Source organism: Neolamprologus multifasciatus, chromosome 5, assembly GCF_963576455.1.
Source record: "Neolamprologus multifasciatus chromosome 5, fNeoMul1.2, whole genome shotgun sequence".
Lineage (NCBI taxonomy): Eukaryota > Metazoa > Chordata > Actinopteri > Cichliformes > Cichlidae > Neolamprologus > Neolamprologus multifasciatus.
In genome coordinates this window covers 35,454,859-35,476,071 of record NC_140443.1, presented here as the reverse complement: position 1 = coordinate 35,476,071, position 21,213 = coordinate 35,454,859, and the positions used below count along the sequence as shown (strand labels likewise).

The 21,213-nt window shown below is 40.5% G+C and overlaps 1 protein-coding gene across 2 annotated transcripts; it reads right to left on the bottom strand.

Annotated features, from left to right (window-relative positions):
* Window positions 1–1,796: 1,796 nt before the first annotated feature.
* LOC146519205 (endothelin-3) lies at window positions 1,797–21,103 on the bottom strand. 2 transcript variants are annotated; one of them, XM_085160315.1, is made up of 4 exons: window positions 20,318–21,103; window positions 19,438–19,675; window positions 7,064–7,222; window positions 1,797–6,167 (listed from the first exon to the last, which is right to left on the bottom strand). In XM_085160315.1, the coding sequence occupies exons 1-3, from the start codon at window positions 20,388–20,390 to the stop codon at window positions 7,066–7,068; spliced, it is 468 nt and encodes a 155-aa protein (XP_085016441.1). In that variant the 5' UTR covers window positions 20,391–21,103; the 3' UTR covers window positions 1,797–6,167; window positions 7,064–7,065. The 2 variants fall into 2 exon arrangements, with proteins under 2 accessions (XP_085016441.1, XP_085016440.1); XM_085160314.1 differs by having other exon boundaries at window positions 1,800–6,167; window positions 7,070–7,222; window positions 20,318–21,100.
* Between the last annotated feature and the right edge of the window lie 110 nt (window positions 21,104–21,213).

The window sequence follows — 21,213 nt, the reverse complement described above, 5'->3', positions numbered from 1 at the left end:
TTGTCACTGGACTTATTGGTTCACCTAGGCTGCACATTTTGTTGTTCTGCCTAAACTCCCTTCATGCCTAGAGACTGCCAAACTCCTTACCAATCATTTATTCCAGCTTCATGGCAAACTGTTGGACATCGTTGTTGACCGGGACCCCAGTTCACCTCACACGTGTAGGCTGTGTCCTGCTCGGCCGTGGGTGCTACGGCTAGCTTCCAGGTTTCATTCCCAGACCGATGGCCAGGCAGAGCAGCCCAACCAAGAACTGATGACTGCCCTTCACTGCATCGTCGCTACTAATCAAACACTTGGAGCTCCCAGGTGTCCTGAATTGAATATGCTCACAACATTATGACCTCTTCTACTACCTGGCTATCTCCATTTGAATCATCTCTTGGCTATCAACCTCATCTCTTCCTATTCCTCGAAGGTGAGCTCTCTGTTCCATCTGTTAAACATCATCTCCGCAGGTGCCACCGTGTCTGAAGGGCCATCCAGGCTGCTCTGCTCTGTACAAAGCAAGAGAATAAATGGTGGACTGCAACTAAGTCCCTGATCCTGTCTACAGTCCTGATCAGCAAGTTTGGCTTTCTACTCATTTTATTGCCCAAAGATTTTCTCCTTTATTGGCCCTTTTGTTATTGACTCCATTATTAGGTCACGCTCTTAAATTACCCCAAAGCATTACAAATCCATAATGTCTTCCATGTGTCTCAGCTGTCATCTCCAGTCCTTTTTATGTGTGTACAGACCTTCCTTGGATTTCCCTCCCTGAGCTGAGTGAATGTGGAGTGTTCAAAGTGTCTTGGATATTTGGCGCTCCCTCCTCCCTGGATCCCTGGAGGCCCCATTTCCCATCACCATTTGTAAATGTCACATTGGAGGGAGCGCCAAATATTCACAATACAAGACACTCCACATTCATTTCAGCTCAGGCAGGTTCACCAAACACTCCAGGGAGGGAAATCCAAGGAAGGTGTGCACACACAGAAAAAGGACCGGAGATGACAGGTTTCAGCTGAGACACATGGAAGACATTATGGACTTTGATGTTTTGGGGTAATTTGAGATGGGCAGAGCCTGTCAGAGACACAGCCCTGTGTCCTCACATACTGTGGGGGCCCAGTGAGGTAGTCCAGTATCCACTGGGACAGGTGGTGGTCCACTCCTGACAGCTTCAGCTTGTCCCTCAGAAGTCCAGGCTGGATGGTCTTAAAAGCACTGGGAAAATCAGAGTATGTCCAGGCTTCCCCAGGTGGGTCAGAGCTTGGTGCAGGAGGCACCTAGCTCACAAAGCCAGGCTGGTTGGTGAACTGCAGTGGCTCCAACAAAGACCGCTGCAGTTCGGAGATGTTTGAGGACCAGCCTCACGAGGGTCTTTATCAGATGCAAGGTCAGTGCTGACCTAAGCTATCAGTGTCATCCCCGTGAGGAACAGGGATCTTCCAACACCATCAAATGCTTACCCTTGTCCAGCAGCCGGAAAGTGAACTTCAACAGGTAACCAAAGAAGTGATGAGCAGTCAGGCTTGTAACCTCCATTCCTACCTGTTCATGTTTCTAAAGTAGAATCACTGCAGTCATCACTTTAAAGATTCATTCTGCTGGTTTTCATCTTTGCTTTGTGTTCATATATAAACACTGAAAGAAAGACTGTATGTTTGTTCTCAATACATTAGGGCTTAGATGTTGTGCAGAGCTGCAGCCTAAGATTTATATTGTTAACTGAAAGCCATGAGACAATGTGTTTTACGGAACGGTAAATGGCCTGTATTTGTATAGCACTTTACTCAGTCCCTAAGGACCCCAAAGCACTTCACACATTCAGTCATTCACCCATTCACACACACATTCACACACTGGTGATAGCACGCTACATTGTAGCCACATGTACTGTAATGTAATTGTAGTAACTCCATGGCAGACCGGTCCACAATTCAATGCTTTTCAGCATACTTTTGTTGACTCGCTTCTATACACGGTTGTCGTTCCTGCACAGCTGCAGCTTTTCAGCCACCAGCCGAACTTACAAACACCAACAACAACCACATTTAACAGTCACAGACTTTTACGCCGGTGAGGCGTGATTGCGGATGCTGCTCAGGTGCATCCGCTTTCCCTGCAGCGAAGGCCACCTGAGTGGCGAGCAGCGGCGACGCAGCACTCGTGACCTCCATCTTCGGCTGCGCCGGTCTCTCGCACGCCTAGTCCTCCACCTCTGGCTGGGCAGGTGTGTGGGCTGGTGGTGGGCCTGGCTGTTGCTCAACGGCCCTCCTCTGGGGAGCAGGAACAGATGGCGACCCCTACCGGGCACCAGCCACTCCCACCCGAAGAGTGAGGATGGGCGCGCCACAATAATGTATTTCTGGGTTAAAAGGAAAACATGAATACACCATCTAATCAAAAAAGTAAACATTTCCAAATGTGAGAGGGTTTCTGTTAAGTGTGTGCCATCAGTATTGTGCAAACACAATTTAGTTTGCACTAAAAACGTCTCATAGTCTTATTCTCATAGTTTTATTTGAGAACACAACATCTGTCCGTACCAATAGAATACATTCCTCAGAGCTATGTTCATTAAATCTTCAAAGCAATGCTCATACCATGTATTCTTAAAAGATCAAAAGATAATGAAAAACGCTGAAGAATAACCAACATAAATGAATTTACTCCATGACTGACTCCAGCATATTCCCAGGTGTCTTAACTTGTTATTTGGCTGTCCTCTGCCAATATCAGGAACAACCACAAACCACAAGCTTTTTTTTATTTAGTCACATAATTGTTCTATTTATCATTCGTACTCGAATGGTTCTGTCATTACAAGCACGTGTGGGCAAAGTGGGTAATTTATGTGGAACATTCTTGAATATGTTGTGTTGGCAACAATCGTGCAGTCACAAGTTACAGACAATACGAAAGAACTGGCTCTTACATGTTTAAGGTACCTTCCTCTGCCATAATGAGGAAAAGTGTCCAGATATAATTAATGTGGGGCCTGCCATCTGAATCCCATGTCGTTCAGATGGCAGGCAAGTACCTTGAATTACCACCGTATACCAGTGCAGACCATTACTGGAACCGTGTAATGCAATCCCTGGATTTTAATTGCCAGTTAATCTCCAGTTAAAACACAAACTGCCTTATTTTGTTACTAAATGTTGCTAAGAGTGGCATATTGACAGAGATATAAAATTTGGTGGGAGTGAATTAAAGAATTCGCTGTTTCATTTGCATCAGTGTCATTGCCTCTAATTAATTGTTTTGATAGGCACGAGAGAAAAAAATGTGATTTTTAAAAACGTTTATTTCAAAAACCAGGCTGTAGGTGGTTAGTAATCTGTCATTCCACGGTACGTCTAAGACTGTGTTTATGCCACATAAACCATAATTAAGGCTGGGCAAAAAAACAACAAAGATTAGGAGATCTTTGTGGTCATGGTTAAAAACCAAGTCTGAAGTGTTTTTGACAAAACTCTTGTGTGCGAAAAAGTCACTGCACACCCATTTAATAGCACTTACTGATCCAAGCCATCATCCAACAGGACAACAAGTACACATTGTCTGCTGGAGTGTGACACGATGCAAATCCTTCTTTACTCTTTTGCAGGAAAATTGCAATACGGATCCATCTTTCACAAACATGTGCAGTGTTGACTGCTTCTTACACTGGCACGGAGCAATGCCCCTTACCCAACTTCATGTTCTTCAGAATGAGTGAAATTCTTTACGAAGTACTGACCTTACTTTGAGTTTGATTCCATAAAAAGTGACAAAAACATTAGTGTCCGTTGTGCGTGGGAAGAAAACTTCTTTTTACAGCGAAAAAAAACTCTAAACTTCCGAGCAAGCACCGAGTAGCTACGACGTAATGGGAAACTCACAGAGAAACTCACGTATCCTTCCACTGACCGCTGCGGCACACCTGCACCAGGGTAAACCTCCGCCTACCCCACTCCTGCTTTACAGGTGAAAATAGAGCAACAGGACCGCTAGTCTTTGATTTTATTTATTTTCTGCTGTGTTTTACTTGCATCTATTTGAAAGACTGAGTGTAAACACAAAAAAATATATATTTTATTTTATGTGCTGGAATGTGCAGAAAATAGGTTTAAATGTTAAACTAACTTCTTCCAGTCAGAGAATGTTGCATATAATAAAATGTTTGCTTGATGCATAAAGTTAAAAGATTAAAACTAATAAAACAAGTTTTAAAAAGAGACTTTTCCATTTGATTACATTTTGTATGATGGATTATGCAGAAAAAGTAGAATTGGGCTGAAAGATCTATCGCTTTATCACCTATTCAGGTTGTAAATCGTGTTTTTAAACAGTAACTAAGTGACTAATTACTTTTGAAAACAAGTAATCAGTAAAGTAACAGGATTACTTTTTGGGGGAAGTAATCAGTAATTAGTTACTGATTACTTTTTTCAAGTAACTTGACCAACACTGCTCTTGACTGATGCCTAAATACATATACGGCAAATACTGGCACTTCTTTGGGATTATTTTATATGCATACTATATAACATTAATGTTACCCTGTCCAGGAATCATCGGCATGTACAAACCATGCACAGTTTTAATATTTTATCTTTATTTATTACAGAAACATAAATACAGCAGATTTAATATGAAGGCTAAAGCTCTCTGAAGTTATGCTGCATAGCTCTGTATGTCAGTTACTCAAATGCAGGATAATATTTATAATAGTACTGACCTCGCTGTGCAATACAATAAACATGGTGTGCCGACTTTATCAGAACATATACAACAGCTAGTTGCAACAGTTTATTATCCCTGTGTAACGGAGCCTCTGATCAGACATGTTAATTAGGTATCAAGTTTATTTTAAATATCTTTAAATAAAGCCTGATGTTCATCAGAATGTTTCAAACATGAAGCAAAGAAGTCTTCAATTTGTCCGAGTTTATCTGCGTTTTAGTTATTTTAACATCCCTCCTGCACAGGTGGTCAGCTGTTTACTCCGTGGTGCAGTCATTTACCTTTTAACATCCACCAGGGTGCCAGTTAACCACGTAGTGGTAGAGTTAGTTAGTCGACATTTAGCCACATGGCAAAAAAACATAGTTTTAGGAAGTGAAACATTTTAACTTTGAAATCAACTCTCTTACATGCACTTTGGCTTTAGAGATTTCCGGTTAGATTTCCATGTGCTATGCCAGAGAGGTAAATATAACAGAGTAGATATCAATCTAACCTTGCCAATACTCCCCAAAAGATTACTGCCAGTATGATGGATGTTAAGAGGTTAAGAAAAACAGACGAAAAAGAAGTGGCACCTTAAATTTACTTTGTGGTACAAACTTTTGTACTTTTCTAAATTTTTCAATACAGAGACTTGCTGGCTAGAATAATCAGATATATCTATATACAACATCTTATCACACACCTTTACTATCGTATTTGGTTTGTATGAAAAAATAACTTATAGCCTTTATATATTGGATCACATTTCACATACACACGACCGTGGAATGGATTCAGCTTATAAAACAGACTGCTAACTTTTGTTTTCAGTTCTGTTACCTCCAAAAATCTCAGACGTGCTTTACAATAAAGAACATCCTTAATGTGATGATACAAAGAAAAAAAGAAGATATCCTGACTCTTTCAGTAACTGTGACAAACTGAATTTGTAAAAAAAAGAAAGTAATGCTGACTTCCTGGCTTTGATGTTGTGCCAATGTTGCCATGGAGTTTCAGTGATGTCCCTGGAGCAGAGGCATCCACATTGTGTGTGAGCAACCAAATGTCCGCACAAATCAGCCATGTAAACTAGCTTCAGTTGTGTCAGAGTAATGGAAACCATCATGCACACCTGCTGAACAGACACAGCAAGTTCTGAGAGATGAGCAGAGGTTGGCGGGAGAGAAGAGGGGCGGAGATTCTGTTAGCGTCCAACGTGGAATTGCTGGCTTTTAGATTTGTGCAAGCACCTTTGGTGTTACACATCCTTCAGTCTGATGACGAGACACTACAAGATATCCACCTACAGAAACGCAGATATACACGCTATGTCTTAAAATGTGTAACCACTTGTCAGTTCAGAGGCACGCCGCTTTTAATGCACTTATTTCACAGCAGGGCCGCTCCGCTGAGTTGCTGTCCTCTTGTCTGTTTTTGGCAATGCTGTGTGTGGTCTCGTCTGACTGTGGAAAAACAACACACATCTTAAAGTCAAATTCAAAGAGGATCATTTCTGAAATACTGCTAACATAATTATCATTATTATTGTTGATATATCACCCTATTAGAGCACTTTGCTCTCGCACTGCAGGCTTACTTGTTGTTTCTAGAGTATTTAAAACCTTCAGTTTTCAGGCCCCTCTCTTGAATTATATACCTGTTAGATGAATAAGTTTAATTATGTAACAGTAAGGTTGAACTCCTTTGCACTGGAAAAGAACGGTGTCATGATCTCTGACCCTGTGTTTCAGTTTGAGTCTTTGTTTGGTTGCAGTTTAATTTTTCACTTTTGTGTATTTACTTTACATTTATACCCAGTAAGAGGTTTTGGCTGTTTTGTACTTCCAGTCTAGAGTTTAGGTTTTTCAGCTCTCCACTTCCGTCATGTCCCCTAAGCTCCTTGTGCTGTAAAGTTAGAGGCATAAATTTGATGCATCCCCAGGATGCTCACTAAATACAGGAGGCGAAATCATTCATCCTCTGATAGACTGGCCACCTACAACAACTGCAGTAGGCTTCAGACCGCTTGTGATGGTAAGTTGGACAAGAACAGAAAAGGATGGATGGAAATATCTGTCACCGAATGTGAACAAAGCTGATGATTCACTGCTGTCTTCCAAGTATATCATGTGTTACTTCCTCTTTACGCTGTCTCTGTTCATGCTAGAACCATCTGGATGCTGTGGTGAGGTTATTTATGGCGCAGCAGAAGAGGATGGAAATTGTGCTGTTAGGTAGGTTATTTATACTACAGCAACATTTTGGGAAATGTAAGACATTTTAAGACCTTTTAATTTTTTTAAAGAAATAGAATAATACTGGCATACACCACATTCATTTGTTTTATTTCGTATCGCACCTCTACCTGATCTTGCAGAAGCTGATGCAGTCCACGTCGCTGTATTGTGAGCACACGCAGCGCTGAGCCTCCACCCCTATCCTCACCCGCTCGGTCCTAGCGGAGCGTCTTAAACGCAGGGAACCCTGGTAACTGGACATACCAAATGGTACTGTGTGCCTAAAAGAAGAAAAGCAGACACAATACACTTACTGACCACAGAACTATGAGTTTTACAGCTGGAAGCATACATCAGTGTTTCAGTTTCCACATTTGCTCTGAAGTACACTTTACTGGGTGATGTAAATTTTGTCATCAGCTGCCCCCTGTTGTGACTGCAGAGACACTACACTACAAAGCACCAACATGCATCCTCGAGGAAGGAACAAAAGAGAACAGCTACTCTGTGGCTTCCCCAGCTGCCTGTGTGCATGTCCACAAGCAAGCACAATCCTGGCCTTGGGATGTTTATTCTCTGACTCTGCATCAAAGGGGTGCAGCTTACACTCTGTTGTGGTTTTATGAGGGTAAAGGTACTCTGTGGTGGTTCTAATTTTTGTCTTGTGATATAAAATGGGGGCAGAATATATAAAACACCTTTCGGAACAATTCAACCCAGCACATCACGACCACAACACGACACTGCTGCCTAAAAATATCCCTGTTATTCACTTCTTAACATCAAGCAGGTGAGCCATCTAAGTTTAGGATTCAGTTAATATCTGTTCCTTTTCATGGAATTTTCACCTGATTAGTTTAGACCAGGGGTCTGCAACCTTTAACACCCAAAGAGCCATTTGGACCCGGTTTCCACGCAAAGGAAAACACTGAGCCGCAAATACTTTTTACATCTAAAATGAAGATAACACTATATAGTTTTTTACCTTTATGGTTTGTTTGAACAACTAAAGTGTGTTGCTTATGAAATCCATGAAGTGCTACAGAGAAAATTACATTTTATTTATGTAATTAACACATTTTGAACTCTTAAAGAAATATAACAAAAGGAAAGCTGAACTAAAATGATCCAGCAAACAAAAACTGTTATATCGCCTTTGGGCTTTTGGAGCCTTGACCTGACTTTAAAAAAATAATTGGAAAAAAGCACTATGCTGCTAAAAAATGAAAAATAGACATTTGCAAAATTCTGCCTAAATATGTATTTTACCTGGTTAATGTGTGTGGCGGGGCGTGGTCTGCAGCGCCGCTGCAGGGGGGGCGACGCACCTGAGCGGCACCCGCAATCACGCCTCGCCGCCTTAAAGTCTGTGCTCTCTATGGCTGTATCCCAATTCAGGGTCTGCAGCCTTAAAGGCCGCATTTTAAGGCCGATTACGTCACCGTGACGAAGGCTGTCCCAATTCGAAGGCTGCTCGAAATGCGGCCCTCAAATGTGTCCTTCATTTCCCTGAATTTTAAGGATGGGTCGGTGTAGACTTCGTGGCCCAACATATCCCAGAATGCATAGCGCCGCGGTGGGTGTGGATAATTTTGCCGAAAAAAACGGCGGATGAGGGGCGCCCGAAGAGTAAACTTTAAGTAAGTACTGAATATTATGTCACTTATTTATGTGCAAATGTTTAATAACGAAGAACATTAAAACATTCCTGTTGGCCACATGTCAGCAAAGTTATGTGACATTAGTGACATTTGTACTAACTTGGTTTTAAAGCCTTTACTTTAAAATATACGCCGTCCAATAGCTGAGCTTAATCAGAGAATGATCAAAGCTCATGTAGAAACAAACAAACAAATGAACAAAAGATTTTCTCCTTCATTTCTGTCAAACAAAGCTGTATGAAACGTTTCCAGCTGTTAGTATTATGGTTGCTAGGCAACCTGGGCAGCGCAACAGAGGCTAGACCGTCCCATTTCACAAGCCTCGCACTTCCGGCCTTAGCGGTCTTTAAGTACCTGGCTCTTGAGGATCGTTGAGGCTGCGTACTTTAAGGCTGCAGACCCTGAATTGGGATACAGCCATAGGCTGTTGTGTTGGTGTGTGTCGGGCTGTGAGCTGAAAAGCTACAGCCGGCTGTTGCACCCATGCGTGCAGCCGCGTGTGAAAAGTGGTCAATAAAGAGATGCTGAAAAGCGTGTTCATGAAAACATCGTCGGGTCTGCCGTGATATGTTTACAATAAGACTTCTGCTCCTGAATCTCTGCGCACAGCGTCTGCAGATCGGGGCTGCACAAAGTCACTTTCATCTTTACGCAGGACTGTAAGCTGTCATCTGTGAGGCGTGAGCGCTGTTTGTTTTTAACATAGTTCACGGTGGAGAACAGCTGCTCACATAATGTGGATCCATAATTGGCCTACCTGGGGTTGAAAGTCTCAATAAATGCACAGCGTTTCTGCGGGTACACCGGCTTCCGCGAGTGTGACGCTTATTTTGAGCGATGAAAAAATAATAGAATATAATTTTATTTTTATATTTCAAGATCACAATAAGCTTCCAATTTAGAAGGTAAAAAAGAACTAACATGAATAAATACACTTCAGCTAAATACTTCTAATTTATTTTCCCAAACCACGCGGAGCCGCACGCTGCCGATCCCTGGTTTAGACCAAACAGACAGTAATGTGAAAACTTCATTTGAATTGTAACATTTTCTAGTTTCTGGGAATGCTTTTTGAGCATGTGTATAAAACAAAACGCAACACCACGCTAGCTTTTTTTTAATCATCCATGGCTATGACTCCAACCTCAGTCCCAAACGTAGCTCCAAACTCTAATTGTCTGTTTTTGGAGAAAAGCAAAAAGGGGAGAAATATAACGAGTTTTTCCTGGACTTGAAATGAAACAATAAAGATGCACTAACGTCTCAGTTTCTACAAAAATGATATATCAGCAAGTACAGAAACTTTTGCACAGTTTCTCTATTTTCATGGACAAATTAATGTAAATGGAAACAGAAATCTTCATGCAAGTTTTGGCTTCAGTGTGGAACAAATGGACACTGCCAGATGCATAGTTTCTGTTTTCATGATGTTTTGTCAGGCTTTAACTGCAAATGCCCTCAACTGCTGTTTTTTCAGGCGTTTTTCTGCGAAAAGTGAAAACCATGCACAGTGGGGTTTAGGTCAGGTGATTCCACTGATCCTAAACGCTGTGGCTTAGTGAGCTGAAGGTAATCTTTTATATATATATATATATATATATATATATATATATATATATATTATATATTATATATATATATTTTATATCAACAATCTAATAGATGGCAGCAAAAGTAAAAGCTATAACTTTTAATGCAATTTTTTAAATGATTTGAACCCAAAGTCCATGTTAGTCTTCTCTTTTGTGGGCATTTTTTATACATTTAGGATGACAGCCCGAGATACTTCATTTTTAATTCCTTAAAACTTGTTTTATGTTCAAAAACATAACTCATTTTATGTTTTTGAACATAAAACTTGTTTTATGTTCAAAAACATCAAACGAGTTATGTTTTATGTTTTTAAACTTTCACATTAAAAAACATTCAAAATTCAAATAGTACGATGTCCTACGAGTCCAAAATGAAAAATTCATATTTTTCCTGATCCCTAATAAAAACTGATAAACAGATCATAGCAACCTTTGAAAAATGAGCGCACTAATGATTAGCCATCAGTGCCAAAGAATGGAGGCAGTGCTAATCCAAAGATGGAAGGAGATTAATTCTTTCTGATATCAGGCAAATTTATTACAGTTTTTTGTTAATATATGTTCTGTTTTTCTTTGTTAACCGTAGCCACACAAAAATGGACTGGTCAAACGAACAGGTCCATATAAAATGCTGATATAAAAGATGTGAGGCAGCTACGCTGTTATGCTGGTTTGGGTCCATGTAACACCTCAGAGGGAAGGCTCAAGTTTTTGTGACTGATCACCGTTATCCTACAACGACTCCATCTAGATGTCGTGAAGGCTCACTGAATCAAAAACAAGCTCAACTTTGTACACTTTCTAATCAGAGTCAGTTAATCTTAAGTTTAATCACTTTCAGCTGCTTTGGTATTAATAAAAATTAACAGGTGCACTAGAGGGGGAACGATGAGACGATTACAAACAGACTTCATGAGGGCAGCTTGAGGACCCGGCGTCCTCTAGTGGGGCTTGTGCTCAGTGCCCGGCTCCATGGAGCCCGATCGGCATTTGCCTTAGAAGACCAGAGTTTGATGGTCCACTACTGGTGCCCTGTGCTTTTTATAGTAAAGTTCCAGAGATATAAAGTCATTGAGGAATAAGGGTATCTTGGCAGCACCCTAATAACATGTTTTTTTTTTCATGTTTTAAATTTCTCATCTATCGATCAATAGTTCACTTTCTTTTCTTTTCCAAATAAGTTGACTAACGTAACAAATTTTTTCACTGAGATTTTAACTTTGCAACACCCGGGTTTCCAGGTTTCCAGGTTTCCAGGTGTGGAGTCAGAGTTAGAATGCATTTTAGCCACATGATAAAAAAAGCATTTCACAAACTAGAAGCTGCCTTTCAATTATTCGCCCATCGCTTCCAGTGTTACAACCCTAAACTGATGTCTTCCATCTGGTGGATGGCCAAACTAGTCACCAAATCCCCTCTCTTTCTTCCCCTGATATGTCAAACACAGATCTCCATAATTAAGTTTGTCTATCAGTACTACAACAAAAAATGACAAAAACCAGACCAGTTAGAACCGAGCTGTACATGTAAACTCATCATGTTGACCTTGCTGTCCAGTCTTGTTGGAGTCTCCCTCAATGGCTCCCTAACAGATCACTTCACAGTGAACATGTTGTTTCCTTTGAACTTCAGAAGCGGGTCTCTTGAACAATATAAGCTGTGGTGCTGCAGGAGGGCCGTCACACTGACCATGAACCTCCTCTTCTCTACTCTTACAAACAGAAACAGCATGTGGGTGATCCTTTCTCTTACAAAATGTTTCATCTACTGACGTCTGAAAGGAGAGACGGTCTGTCCACACAGACACACACACTTTACATGCATCTGCATCAGGGTTTTAAATCAGAGTCAGTGTAGAAGACATTATCCATACCTCTGTATGAGTTTAATGATGTGGCTTTGTCACATGTCTGGGTACAGATCTTTGTCATTGTAAGCTTTCTTTTATTAAACATATACAGTATTATCTATTGCGATGGCTGTGACTCGGGTGTTGCAGAAGGTCGATGAACCGATCCTCTGCTCCTCCAGTCGACCTGTCGAGGCGGAGAATGCTGAACCCAGAGCTGCCCTTGATGTAACCATCAGAGTGCGAGAGTCATATGACTGTGTGTGTAACTGGGTGAATGATATTTTTAATTGAAAATGCTTTGAGTGTTCAACTTGAGCAGGAATGCTACCTGTCAGTGAAATTTCTGAAATTCTCTGAGCTGAGCACCAACTACACTGAAAGTTATTTAAATGACCATTTTTCCCCAGTGTGATGATTAGTTTCATAGGTCATCTTCACATGCAAGCGTGCATCTCCATAGTTATCTAGAGGTCCAAAAATGAGCCCTGAGGGTAAAATCAGGTAAACTCTACCTGGAGAGAGAAGTGCAGTCTGACTGATTGTTACTCTAGTTCTGAGTATTTAACCTTTTTGCATCCACCAGATTACTGGTGACCCATCGTGAGTATAAGGTTGTGGTAAGGTAAAGCCAGGCCTGTCCTGCAGGTTTTATATGTGTCCTTGATCCAACACAGCAGATTTAAATGGCTAAATTAGCTCCTCAATATGTCTTGAAGTTCTCCACAGGCCCAGTTGTTACAGATTCGGTGGTATTGCAAAAAACAGCTTTTTCGGGTGACTGAGTTTTCATAAAGTCAGCCACATACATAAACAAGCTTGTATGTATGATTATGTAGGGTAATGAAATCCGCCTGAAAGTGCCCCCACATGATGAGACCTCATACATTTAGGAAAATAGCTGTTCCACATGGCTGATTTCTATCATTAACCCTCTGAGGTCAAAGTCACCTTCACCGATGACCCTAACCCCGTGCAATCACAACATTTCTTGTTTGTTTTTTGTTTGTTTAAATTGTTCCAAGTTCTGGAAATCGTGGGATGAAAGAAATAGCCGGCTAATTAATCTACTGACCTTCCAGTTGGTAGATGACCCACTCTATCTCCTGAGCCACAGCTGCCTTAAGGGAAAAAACACTATCCAAACCTGCCTGGCCCTTTGTGATAAGGGAGGAAGTATGTCAGTACTGTATATTGATTCCATTTGTTTGTCTTTCTAGCATGTTAGCAGTGTAGCATCCACAGTTTTATGATGTGATGTTCAAATTTTGTGTGATGGTAGATAACAATAACATTTCGAGTGGATTTAATTTTGGTGAAAATCGGGTCAAGGTTAAAACCAAGTGTGAAAATCTGTCAAAACTTTACCCGCAATTTTTTATGGACCGTCTTCAAAATTTACAACAATATACTAGACCTTTGAAGCTATGCGTACCAAGGTTGGCTACGCATTTGACCTTGATCTTTATTGTTAGCGCCCGAGGTCACATTTCAAATGAAAGTGCCTGGAGATACCTGTACAACAAACTTTTTATTTTCTCAATATGATGGCGTCACAGTGACACCATAACAGGCTGAAATCATCATATTTTGAGATACAAACAGGCTGACATCAGGATGTTGTAATAAAAACATCATAAGTATATCTCTCACCCTGCTGAATTGTGCTCTCTTGTTAGATCACGAGTTAACCTTCCAAAAAATGTAATTAATTAAAGTTTAGTTTCACTAGTCACACCCAGGGTGGATTACTGACAGACCTGTTGAATCAAGAAATAACTTCAATAAAACCTGTCTGACAAAGTGAAGTAGGCTTAAAGATCGGAAACAACATGAAACAACCTCAAGAACCAAAAACAAACTGTCATCACTGACATCTATCAGTCGGGAAAGGGTGAAACACACTGAGAAACACTATCCACTAATGGAGAAAACCTGGAACAGTGGTAAACCTTCCCAGGAGTGGTCCGCAGACCAAAATGACTCCAAGAGTGTACTGATGACTCATTCAGGAGGTCACAAAAGAACTGAGAAGTAATCTAAAGAACTGCAGGCCTCACTTGCCTCAGTTAAAGTCACAGTTAATGCTTCAACAATGAGAAAGAAACTGGGCAAAAATGGCATCCAAGAGTTCCAAAGCAAAACCCACTGCTGTCCAAAAAGAAACAAAGGCTCATCTCACGTTTGCCAACAAACATACTGATAATCCCCAAAACTTAATATTTTGTGGACTGACGAGAGAAAAGTTGAACTTTTTGGAAGGTGCTTCCAGTCACGCATTTCATAAAAACAACATCATACCAACAGTCAAACATCGCAGCGATAGTGTGATGATAGGACAAAGACTACCTGCCACAAATGAAAACATCCTGAAAGAGAATGTCGAGCCATCAGTTTACGCCCTGCAGCACAAGTCGCACTTGGGTTGTGTAGCAGGACAATGACCCTAAACACAACAGCAGGTCCACCTCTGGATGACTCAATAAAAACAAAATGAATGTTTTGGAGTGGTTAAAGTTAAAGCCTGGACTTAAATCAAATTGACATATTGTGACATGACCTTAAAACATGGCATTCGGGCTGAGGTGGGTGGGTTAAAATTCCTCTGTAGAAATGTAAAAGACCCCACAGTCAGTTATTGCAGTTCTTTCAGTTCTACTTTAGGTAAACCCTCTACAAAGTGTATATCTTTGTAAACGAGTTTTCTGATACAGTACAGGAAAAAATGTTGAAACAATTACATGAAAAAGGAGGAGCATCCACGCTTAAAACTCTGATGTTAGTTTATATTCTGAACATCCATAAATCTGGAGTGCAATGTTAAAACCATAACTGTGATTTATTTAAGCGAGCCCCAACAACTTCACCCCCTATAAACACATCAATTTGACCTAAACCTTTAAAGTCACCAGATAATCTTACACTTCTGACAGCATGCATACCTCACACTTGTTTGATCTTTGCCTTTCAACTTGGGGTGGAGGTCAGTCTTACCATGCATCATACACATTTTCACATTAGTAGTAACAAAAATGATGCATGACTGAGACAGACAGAGGAACGCACCAAAATCTAACTCTGTTATCACAGCTAGATGATGGCATAAAACCTTAGTAATAATAATGGATTGGATTTATATAGTGCTTTTCAAGGCACCCAAAGCGCTTTACAATGCCACTATTCATTCACACTCGCTTTCACACACTGGTGTGTGATAGCGAGGCTTCCATATCGCGCCATCGGCCCCTCTGGCCAACACCAGTAGGGTAAAGCGTCTTGCCCAAGGACACAACGACCAGGACAGAGAGCCCAGGGACCGAACCGGCGACCTTCCGGTTACAGATGCACTTCCCAACCCCCTGAGCCACGGTCGCCCGAGGAAACTAATTTTAGTCCAATCACTTATGTTCACCTTTTCAACATGCGAAATTTCACCCAAAACATAAAATACTGTTTGCAGACTACTGCCAAGTGATATGTTAAAAGTAAACCCCAATGCCTGATGTCTAAGGATGACCCATGACCTCCTCAATGATAACCCCATTTACGGCTGAGTTAGTTTTTATGTGTAGCGAGCAAGTTAAACGTTGACATTTTGCAAATTAAGTGTCTCACATGCATGCATTTTGGCCTTAAAGTTCTTCTGTCATAAACATATTAATTTGGGTAGATCAGACAGTTGAAATTTCCTAACATGAGTGAATGTTATCGTAACCCTACCCTTAATCTATGCATGTAGTCTAGCCTACTTTCCCTCTGACCCAAGACAGGTTGCTTGTGACTGGAAGGAGACAATGTAGATGTTGATTTGAGACGATGTTGATTTTGTCAGGGGTTGCTGAGTGGAGGCGAGGAAGAAGGAACCCAAACGCAGGACTCACAGGTAGGTGAAGACTGGTGTTTATTGTGATGGCGTGAGCAAACAGAACAGAGGTAGGAAATGGCTGGCTGGCTGGATGACTGACTGAATGAAGGAAGGAAGGAAGGACGGACGGACTGAGTGGCTGGCTGGCGGAAACGACAACATAACATCAATGACACGACAAAGAACTGGTGAAAACGAGGAACTTAAATACACAGGTTGAATGATGACACTGATTGGAAACAGGTGAGTACAGGGCTGAACATAATCTGACTAATGACACGAGAGACAAGCTGACATGGGGAAAAAACAGGAAGTGGAAACATTGATGTGGGAAAACTGAAAACACTGGGTCACCGACCCAGGAACCCTGACAGATTTCTACTTAAATAGAAAACAAATTGAACGGTAACAGATGCTGTACATGTATGTAGAACCAAACCTGTCCAATAATACAAAATGCAACAGTTTTGTAATCGAGAACCTTGGATACTTGGAGGATTATATTTTATCAAATGCCTTCAGAACAAATTTTTGAAACCACAGTTTCAACACTTTGGCCTGTTTGTCCACACCCGGTCACATTTCTGGCTGCACCACTGCTTAAAAATTGGGAGCTCTGAATCTGATGTGCCAGTATTGATTAATATCTGCAATACATTTGAAGAGGAAAGACATCTTGATTCACTCCACATGGCACAATGCCCAGGTACCAAAGGAAGAAAGCCGACACACAGAGGCTTCATCTGTAAGGTGTTACTGCAGAGAAAAGGAACTTCTTTGATCTCATCGCAGATGTTCACTATTGATCACATGTACTTCTGCATGTGGTTACAGGACACAGTTGCTGCTCTGCACTGAAACCAGGCAGCTTTTACTCTGCTGCTGATGGCCACACTTCAAGCAAAAATCGGAGAACTGATAGTAGATGGATGACCAGATACCATTCCCCTCCTGGCTCTAACCATCACCCCACTACACACATTCTCATGACACACTACGTCTGGGTACTGCTAAACTTGCCCTGAGGCCTGTTGTTTTTAAATCAGTAAAGGCAGCTAAATCTAATCTACATACTACTCTGCAGATAGGCATTAGTTAATGTCTTCTGTTGCAGGTGAATTAGCTTTTGCTTTGTCTCTCACTTATCAGTGATGAAAAGGTTCAAAGCGAGTTCAGCTGTGGAAAGAAAAGCGCAATATTTAGAGATTTCAAATTGAAGACTGTTAAGCTAATATAAAGGAACAAGAATGCTGAATGAGTGAAAAACAGACGAAGGAAAACAATCGTCTCGGCAAGTCAAACCTATCTGATTGGTGTTGGACAACCCGTTTCTTCTGTTTTAAGATTCTTTAGAGTAAATTTCCAAAGGGTTCTTTCTATCTCACATTCCAAGGCTACCTATAAACAATCCAAACATCCAAGATGGCCAAAAGGTGGACACAGCCCCTCCTCCTGCTGCCTGTAAGAAATCCTCAGTGGAATTAAAATACCAGAGGGCTCAGGGTCTAGACCTTTACGGATTATATGGAATCGCTACACTTCACAAAGACACAGGAAATACTGACATATGAGAAAAAGCCCAGTTTATTTTTAGTTGCCCCCAAAATCCATTCCTGCTTTTAAAAAAATGCAAAGGACTCCCGAGTTGGAAATGGATGGACAAAAGAGCCCAGTTGCAGAAAACACAATACAATGATTTGCAAATTATATATATATATATATATATATATATATATATATATATATATATATATATATATATATATATATATATATATATATATATATATATATGTATATATATATATATATATACATATATATATATGTATATATATATATATATATACATATATGTTAAAAGAAATATATGGTCATTTTGAATTTTATGCTAGCAACAAATAGGTGGGGCAATAAATTACTGGAAAAACTGTCACCATTGGGGGGGAAAAGTACTCTATAGAACATCTCATACAGCAGAGGCATAATAAAATCCCAGAGAGATTCTTTGTTTTCTAAGTAAATATGGGGAGGGGTCCATCGTACTGTTAACGTCTGTTCTAAACATAATTTAGGAATTTTACGATCTATGGCTACTCAAGAAAAATGTTTACAAAGAGCAAAATGGAAAAGTTAATGGGAATGAGACAGCAACCAGCCAGTCTGATTGGTCAGTGAATTGTCAGAGTTATACAAATGGAAGTTAAAACTCTTCCATCCAAAGAGAAAATATACTGTAACCAAGATCTGAGGACCATGCTGTTGTCTCTGGTATTAAGCTCCTTTAAATGCACTGTGGTGAAGTGCAAACTTTGGCTGGCAGCTGACCAATCAAAATTTTCAATTTCATCAAATTGAAAGAGGAGAAGACCCATCAATCTTGTTAGCAGTGCACATTTCTTCGCCAGCATCCATGATATTATGACGCCAAATCACAACAACAGTTGCATCAAGGCACTTTATATTGTTAGCTAGACCCTACAATAATGCATATAGAGAGAAAACAAACAATCACATGACCCCAATTGGCAACAATGTGTCAGTTTTTCACAAATACACAAACTATTCACCCAGCAGAACGTATCTATTGGACCTTCCTTGCATTCACTAAAGTCATTGCCAACGCTGCTCAGATCCAAAGTATTTACACTATCTTCATCCTGCTCTCTTCCTTCTACTTTTTTACTTTGCTTGATAAACACAATTTAAAACTGTTCTATAAGATACTTTCCAAAAAACTAATTCCTGCATAGTTGACATCAAAAGGTTTGTGGGCATTTTGCACAAAGGGAGGAAGGTCATGAAGTACAAGCGTTTCCCAGCATGCCTCTCTGCCTGCAAAGTTTTTCAGAAAATGTGCTTAATTTAATCAGTAAAATGTAAAATGGCTGAGTAAATATTTGCAGTTGAAATTTAATTCATAAGGAAAATGTATTCAAGCAATGTTTGGCTTTGGTTCACAAGATAAAATCGAAATTGTGTGAAGCATCCAGTATAATGTAGACGGGGAGGGGCCCTCTTTGAAAGACATTTCCACGGGGTGCCTGCTACCTTCTGGGCCCGGCTATCTCACCACATGTTACACCTTTGCACACAACCCTCTGTAAGTTTTCCAACAGCATTGCTAATGTGAAAAAAAAATAAGGCCAGCTAACCTGGCCTGCGAAAACATTCAGCCAATTAAGAAGCAAAACACGAGACAAAGGAGGCCTTGAACTGTTGAGCTGAAACCCTATATCAAGAAGAAATGTTTGACTTTTAAAACTACAGCACCCGGCCTCCCCAGATCAGAAAGACTTTGAAAATGTAGCTAAAGTAAGAAGTGATGCAGATCAAATGATCAAAGAAATCTAATTTCTACGTTTCAACATCTGATTTCTTGTCTCTGTATTATTTGTGTACAGTGCACACTAAGAAACATGACGCCCAACACATTAGTAACCTATAGTAACCTAATAAGACATTAGCTACACACATCACTTGCTTAAAAACTGGTGCAAACTGAGAATGCCTGGAGAAGGACACTTACTCCGGTGTGTTGATCCAGATGATATCCAAGTGGCAGTAATACACACACTCCTTGTCTTTGTAAGTGTAACATGTGCACCTCTTGGATCGCCTCCTGGCTAATGGTGGCTCGCAGTCAGAACACGGCTCAACGTGGGAAGCAACAGTGGCGAGATCCTCCACCCCGCCAGGCAGACGTGCGCTCTGCTCGAATGCTGTCACCTCCTTCCTCTGGCTCACATCTTTCTTAAATGAAGAACCTGCAAGATTACAGCATATGAGAGCTTTCAATCGTAGTCTTAACCTGAAACAGCGTTTGTTAAAGCATGGAAAAGCTCTTTATAGATGCATGTATATTACATTTCTGTTTGAAAAGGTTACAAAAGATCCAGATTCTAGAGTGTTTAGCAGTTAAAACAAAATATCAGGCATAAATAGTTACAGATTTTAGTTTCATAACAGTAATTGGTCAATTCTGCTGAGAGTAGAGTTTGTCTCAGAGAGAAAATATATGTATATATATTTAAAGTCCCAGTCGGAGTCTTTGATGGAACTTTAAATAGTGAATTTCTTGTTTTAGTGATTCAAAACAATAAAAATACCGAACGAAACACCGATGAGTTTTCAAAAGATCTAAGACATAACATGTGCTCACTTTTAGTGGGATTTTTTTGTTTGTTTTAAAAAGGTTAAAACTGTATAGATATCATGGCGTCAATTGCAATGTTATAATAATAATAAGTATAAGTATAATCTTATACCGATGATTTCAGTCTAATTGCATGTTTTGATCTATCTGTTCTGACCTGTCTGTCACTGCTGCACAATAACGCACACCAGCTGGTCTGTGTGACCATTACTTCACTAAAACACAAACACAACAAGGACCGAGCACTACTCACCGTTGGTCAAAGATGCTGTCACCACGATTAGAAACAAAACTCCCACATCAAGCGATGATGATGCGTTAGCCATCACACGTGAAACATTAGAAATGAATAATCAACTTAAAAAAAAAAACAAACGAAAAAAGTCGAAATGTGAGAACAGGTGAATGAAAACGTCCGAAATTCTCGAGTAGCCGCTGTTATCTTATCTCAGTGAAGCGAGTCAAAGATGTCCTCATAGAGCATCATGTGTCTGATACAACTCTGCACCGCTGCGCTTCCACACTCCGTTTGCCTTTTACAGCCACTGGGGTTCGTTATGAGCTGACACCGCTGTGACAAGTGAGCATGAATATCCCGCCAGCTTCCTGAGACACCTTTCAAAATAAAAGACCCTGTTGAACGCTGCTGAAATCAAAGACGCGTTACACCCACGTTTGTGCGCCAACAGCACAAACATGACACAGAGACCCAGTTTAGTGACTACAAATAGTGGCCTAGCACACAGATATCAAGCATAGTGACAACTTAGGTTGAGCAGTTTAAGTGGCAAAGTTAGAGAGACAAGGTGGAGAATAGTGGGTGGACAAGGGATGTTGAAGTTGGAGCTGTCAGGAAGGAGGACAAGAAGAAAACCTCAGAGGAGGTTCATGGATGCAGTGAAGGAGGATATGCAGAGGGTTGGTGTGACAGAGGAGGACGCTGGGGATAGGGCTTATCCTCTTAATGCAAGAGGTGGGATACACTCTGGACAGTGATGCAGTGATGCTAATCTGATGCAGGGCTTATATATCTGTGTAAATTTCTTAATTATAATTAAGAAATCATATGTGTATTTTGTATTATTGTTTGTGTTGCTTTTATGCTTTTATGTTGAAAGTAACCTGTAGTTCTGGTTTGCCAATTTGACA

Coding starts and splice junctions, on each gene's coding strand:
- LOC146519205 (XM_085160314.1), bottom strand. CDS start 20,390: ATGGCTAACGCATCATCATCGCTTGATGTGGGAGTTTTGTTTCTAATC. Junction 19,676..20,317: donor GACAGCATCTTTGACCAACG/GTGAGTAGTGCT, acceptor GTAATCTTGCAG/GTTCTTCATTTAAGAAAGAT. Junction 7,223..19,437: donor ATCTGGATCAACACACCGGA/GTAAGTGTCCTT, acceptor TTCTTCTTTTAG/GCACACAGTACCATTTGGTA.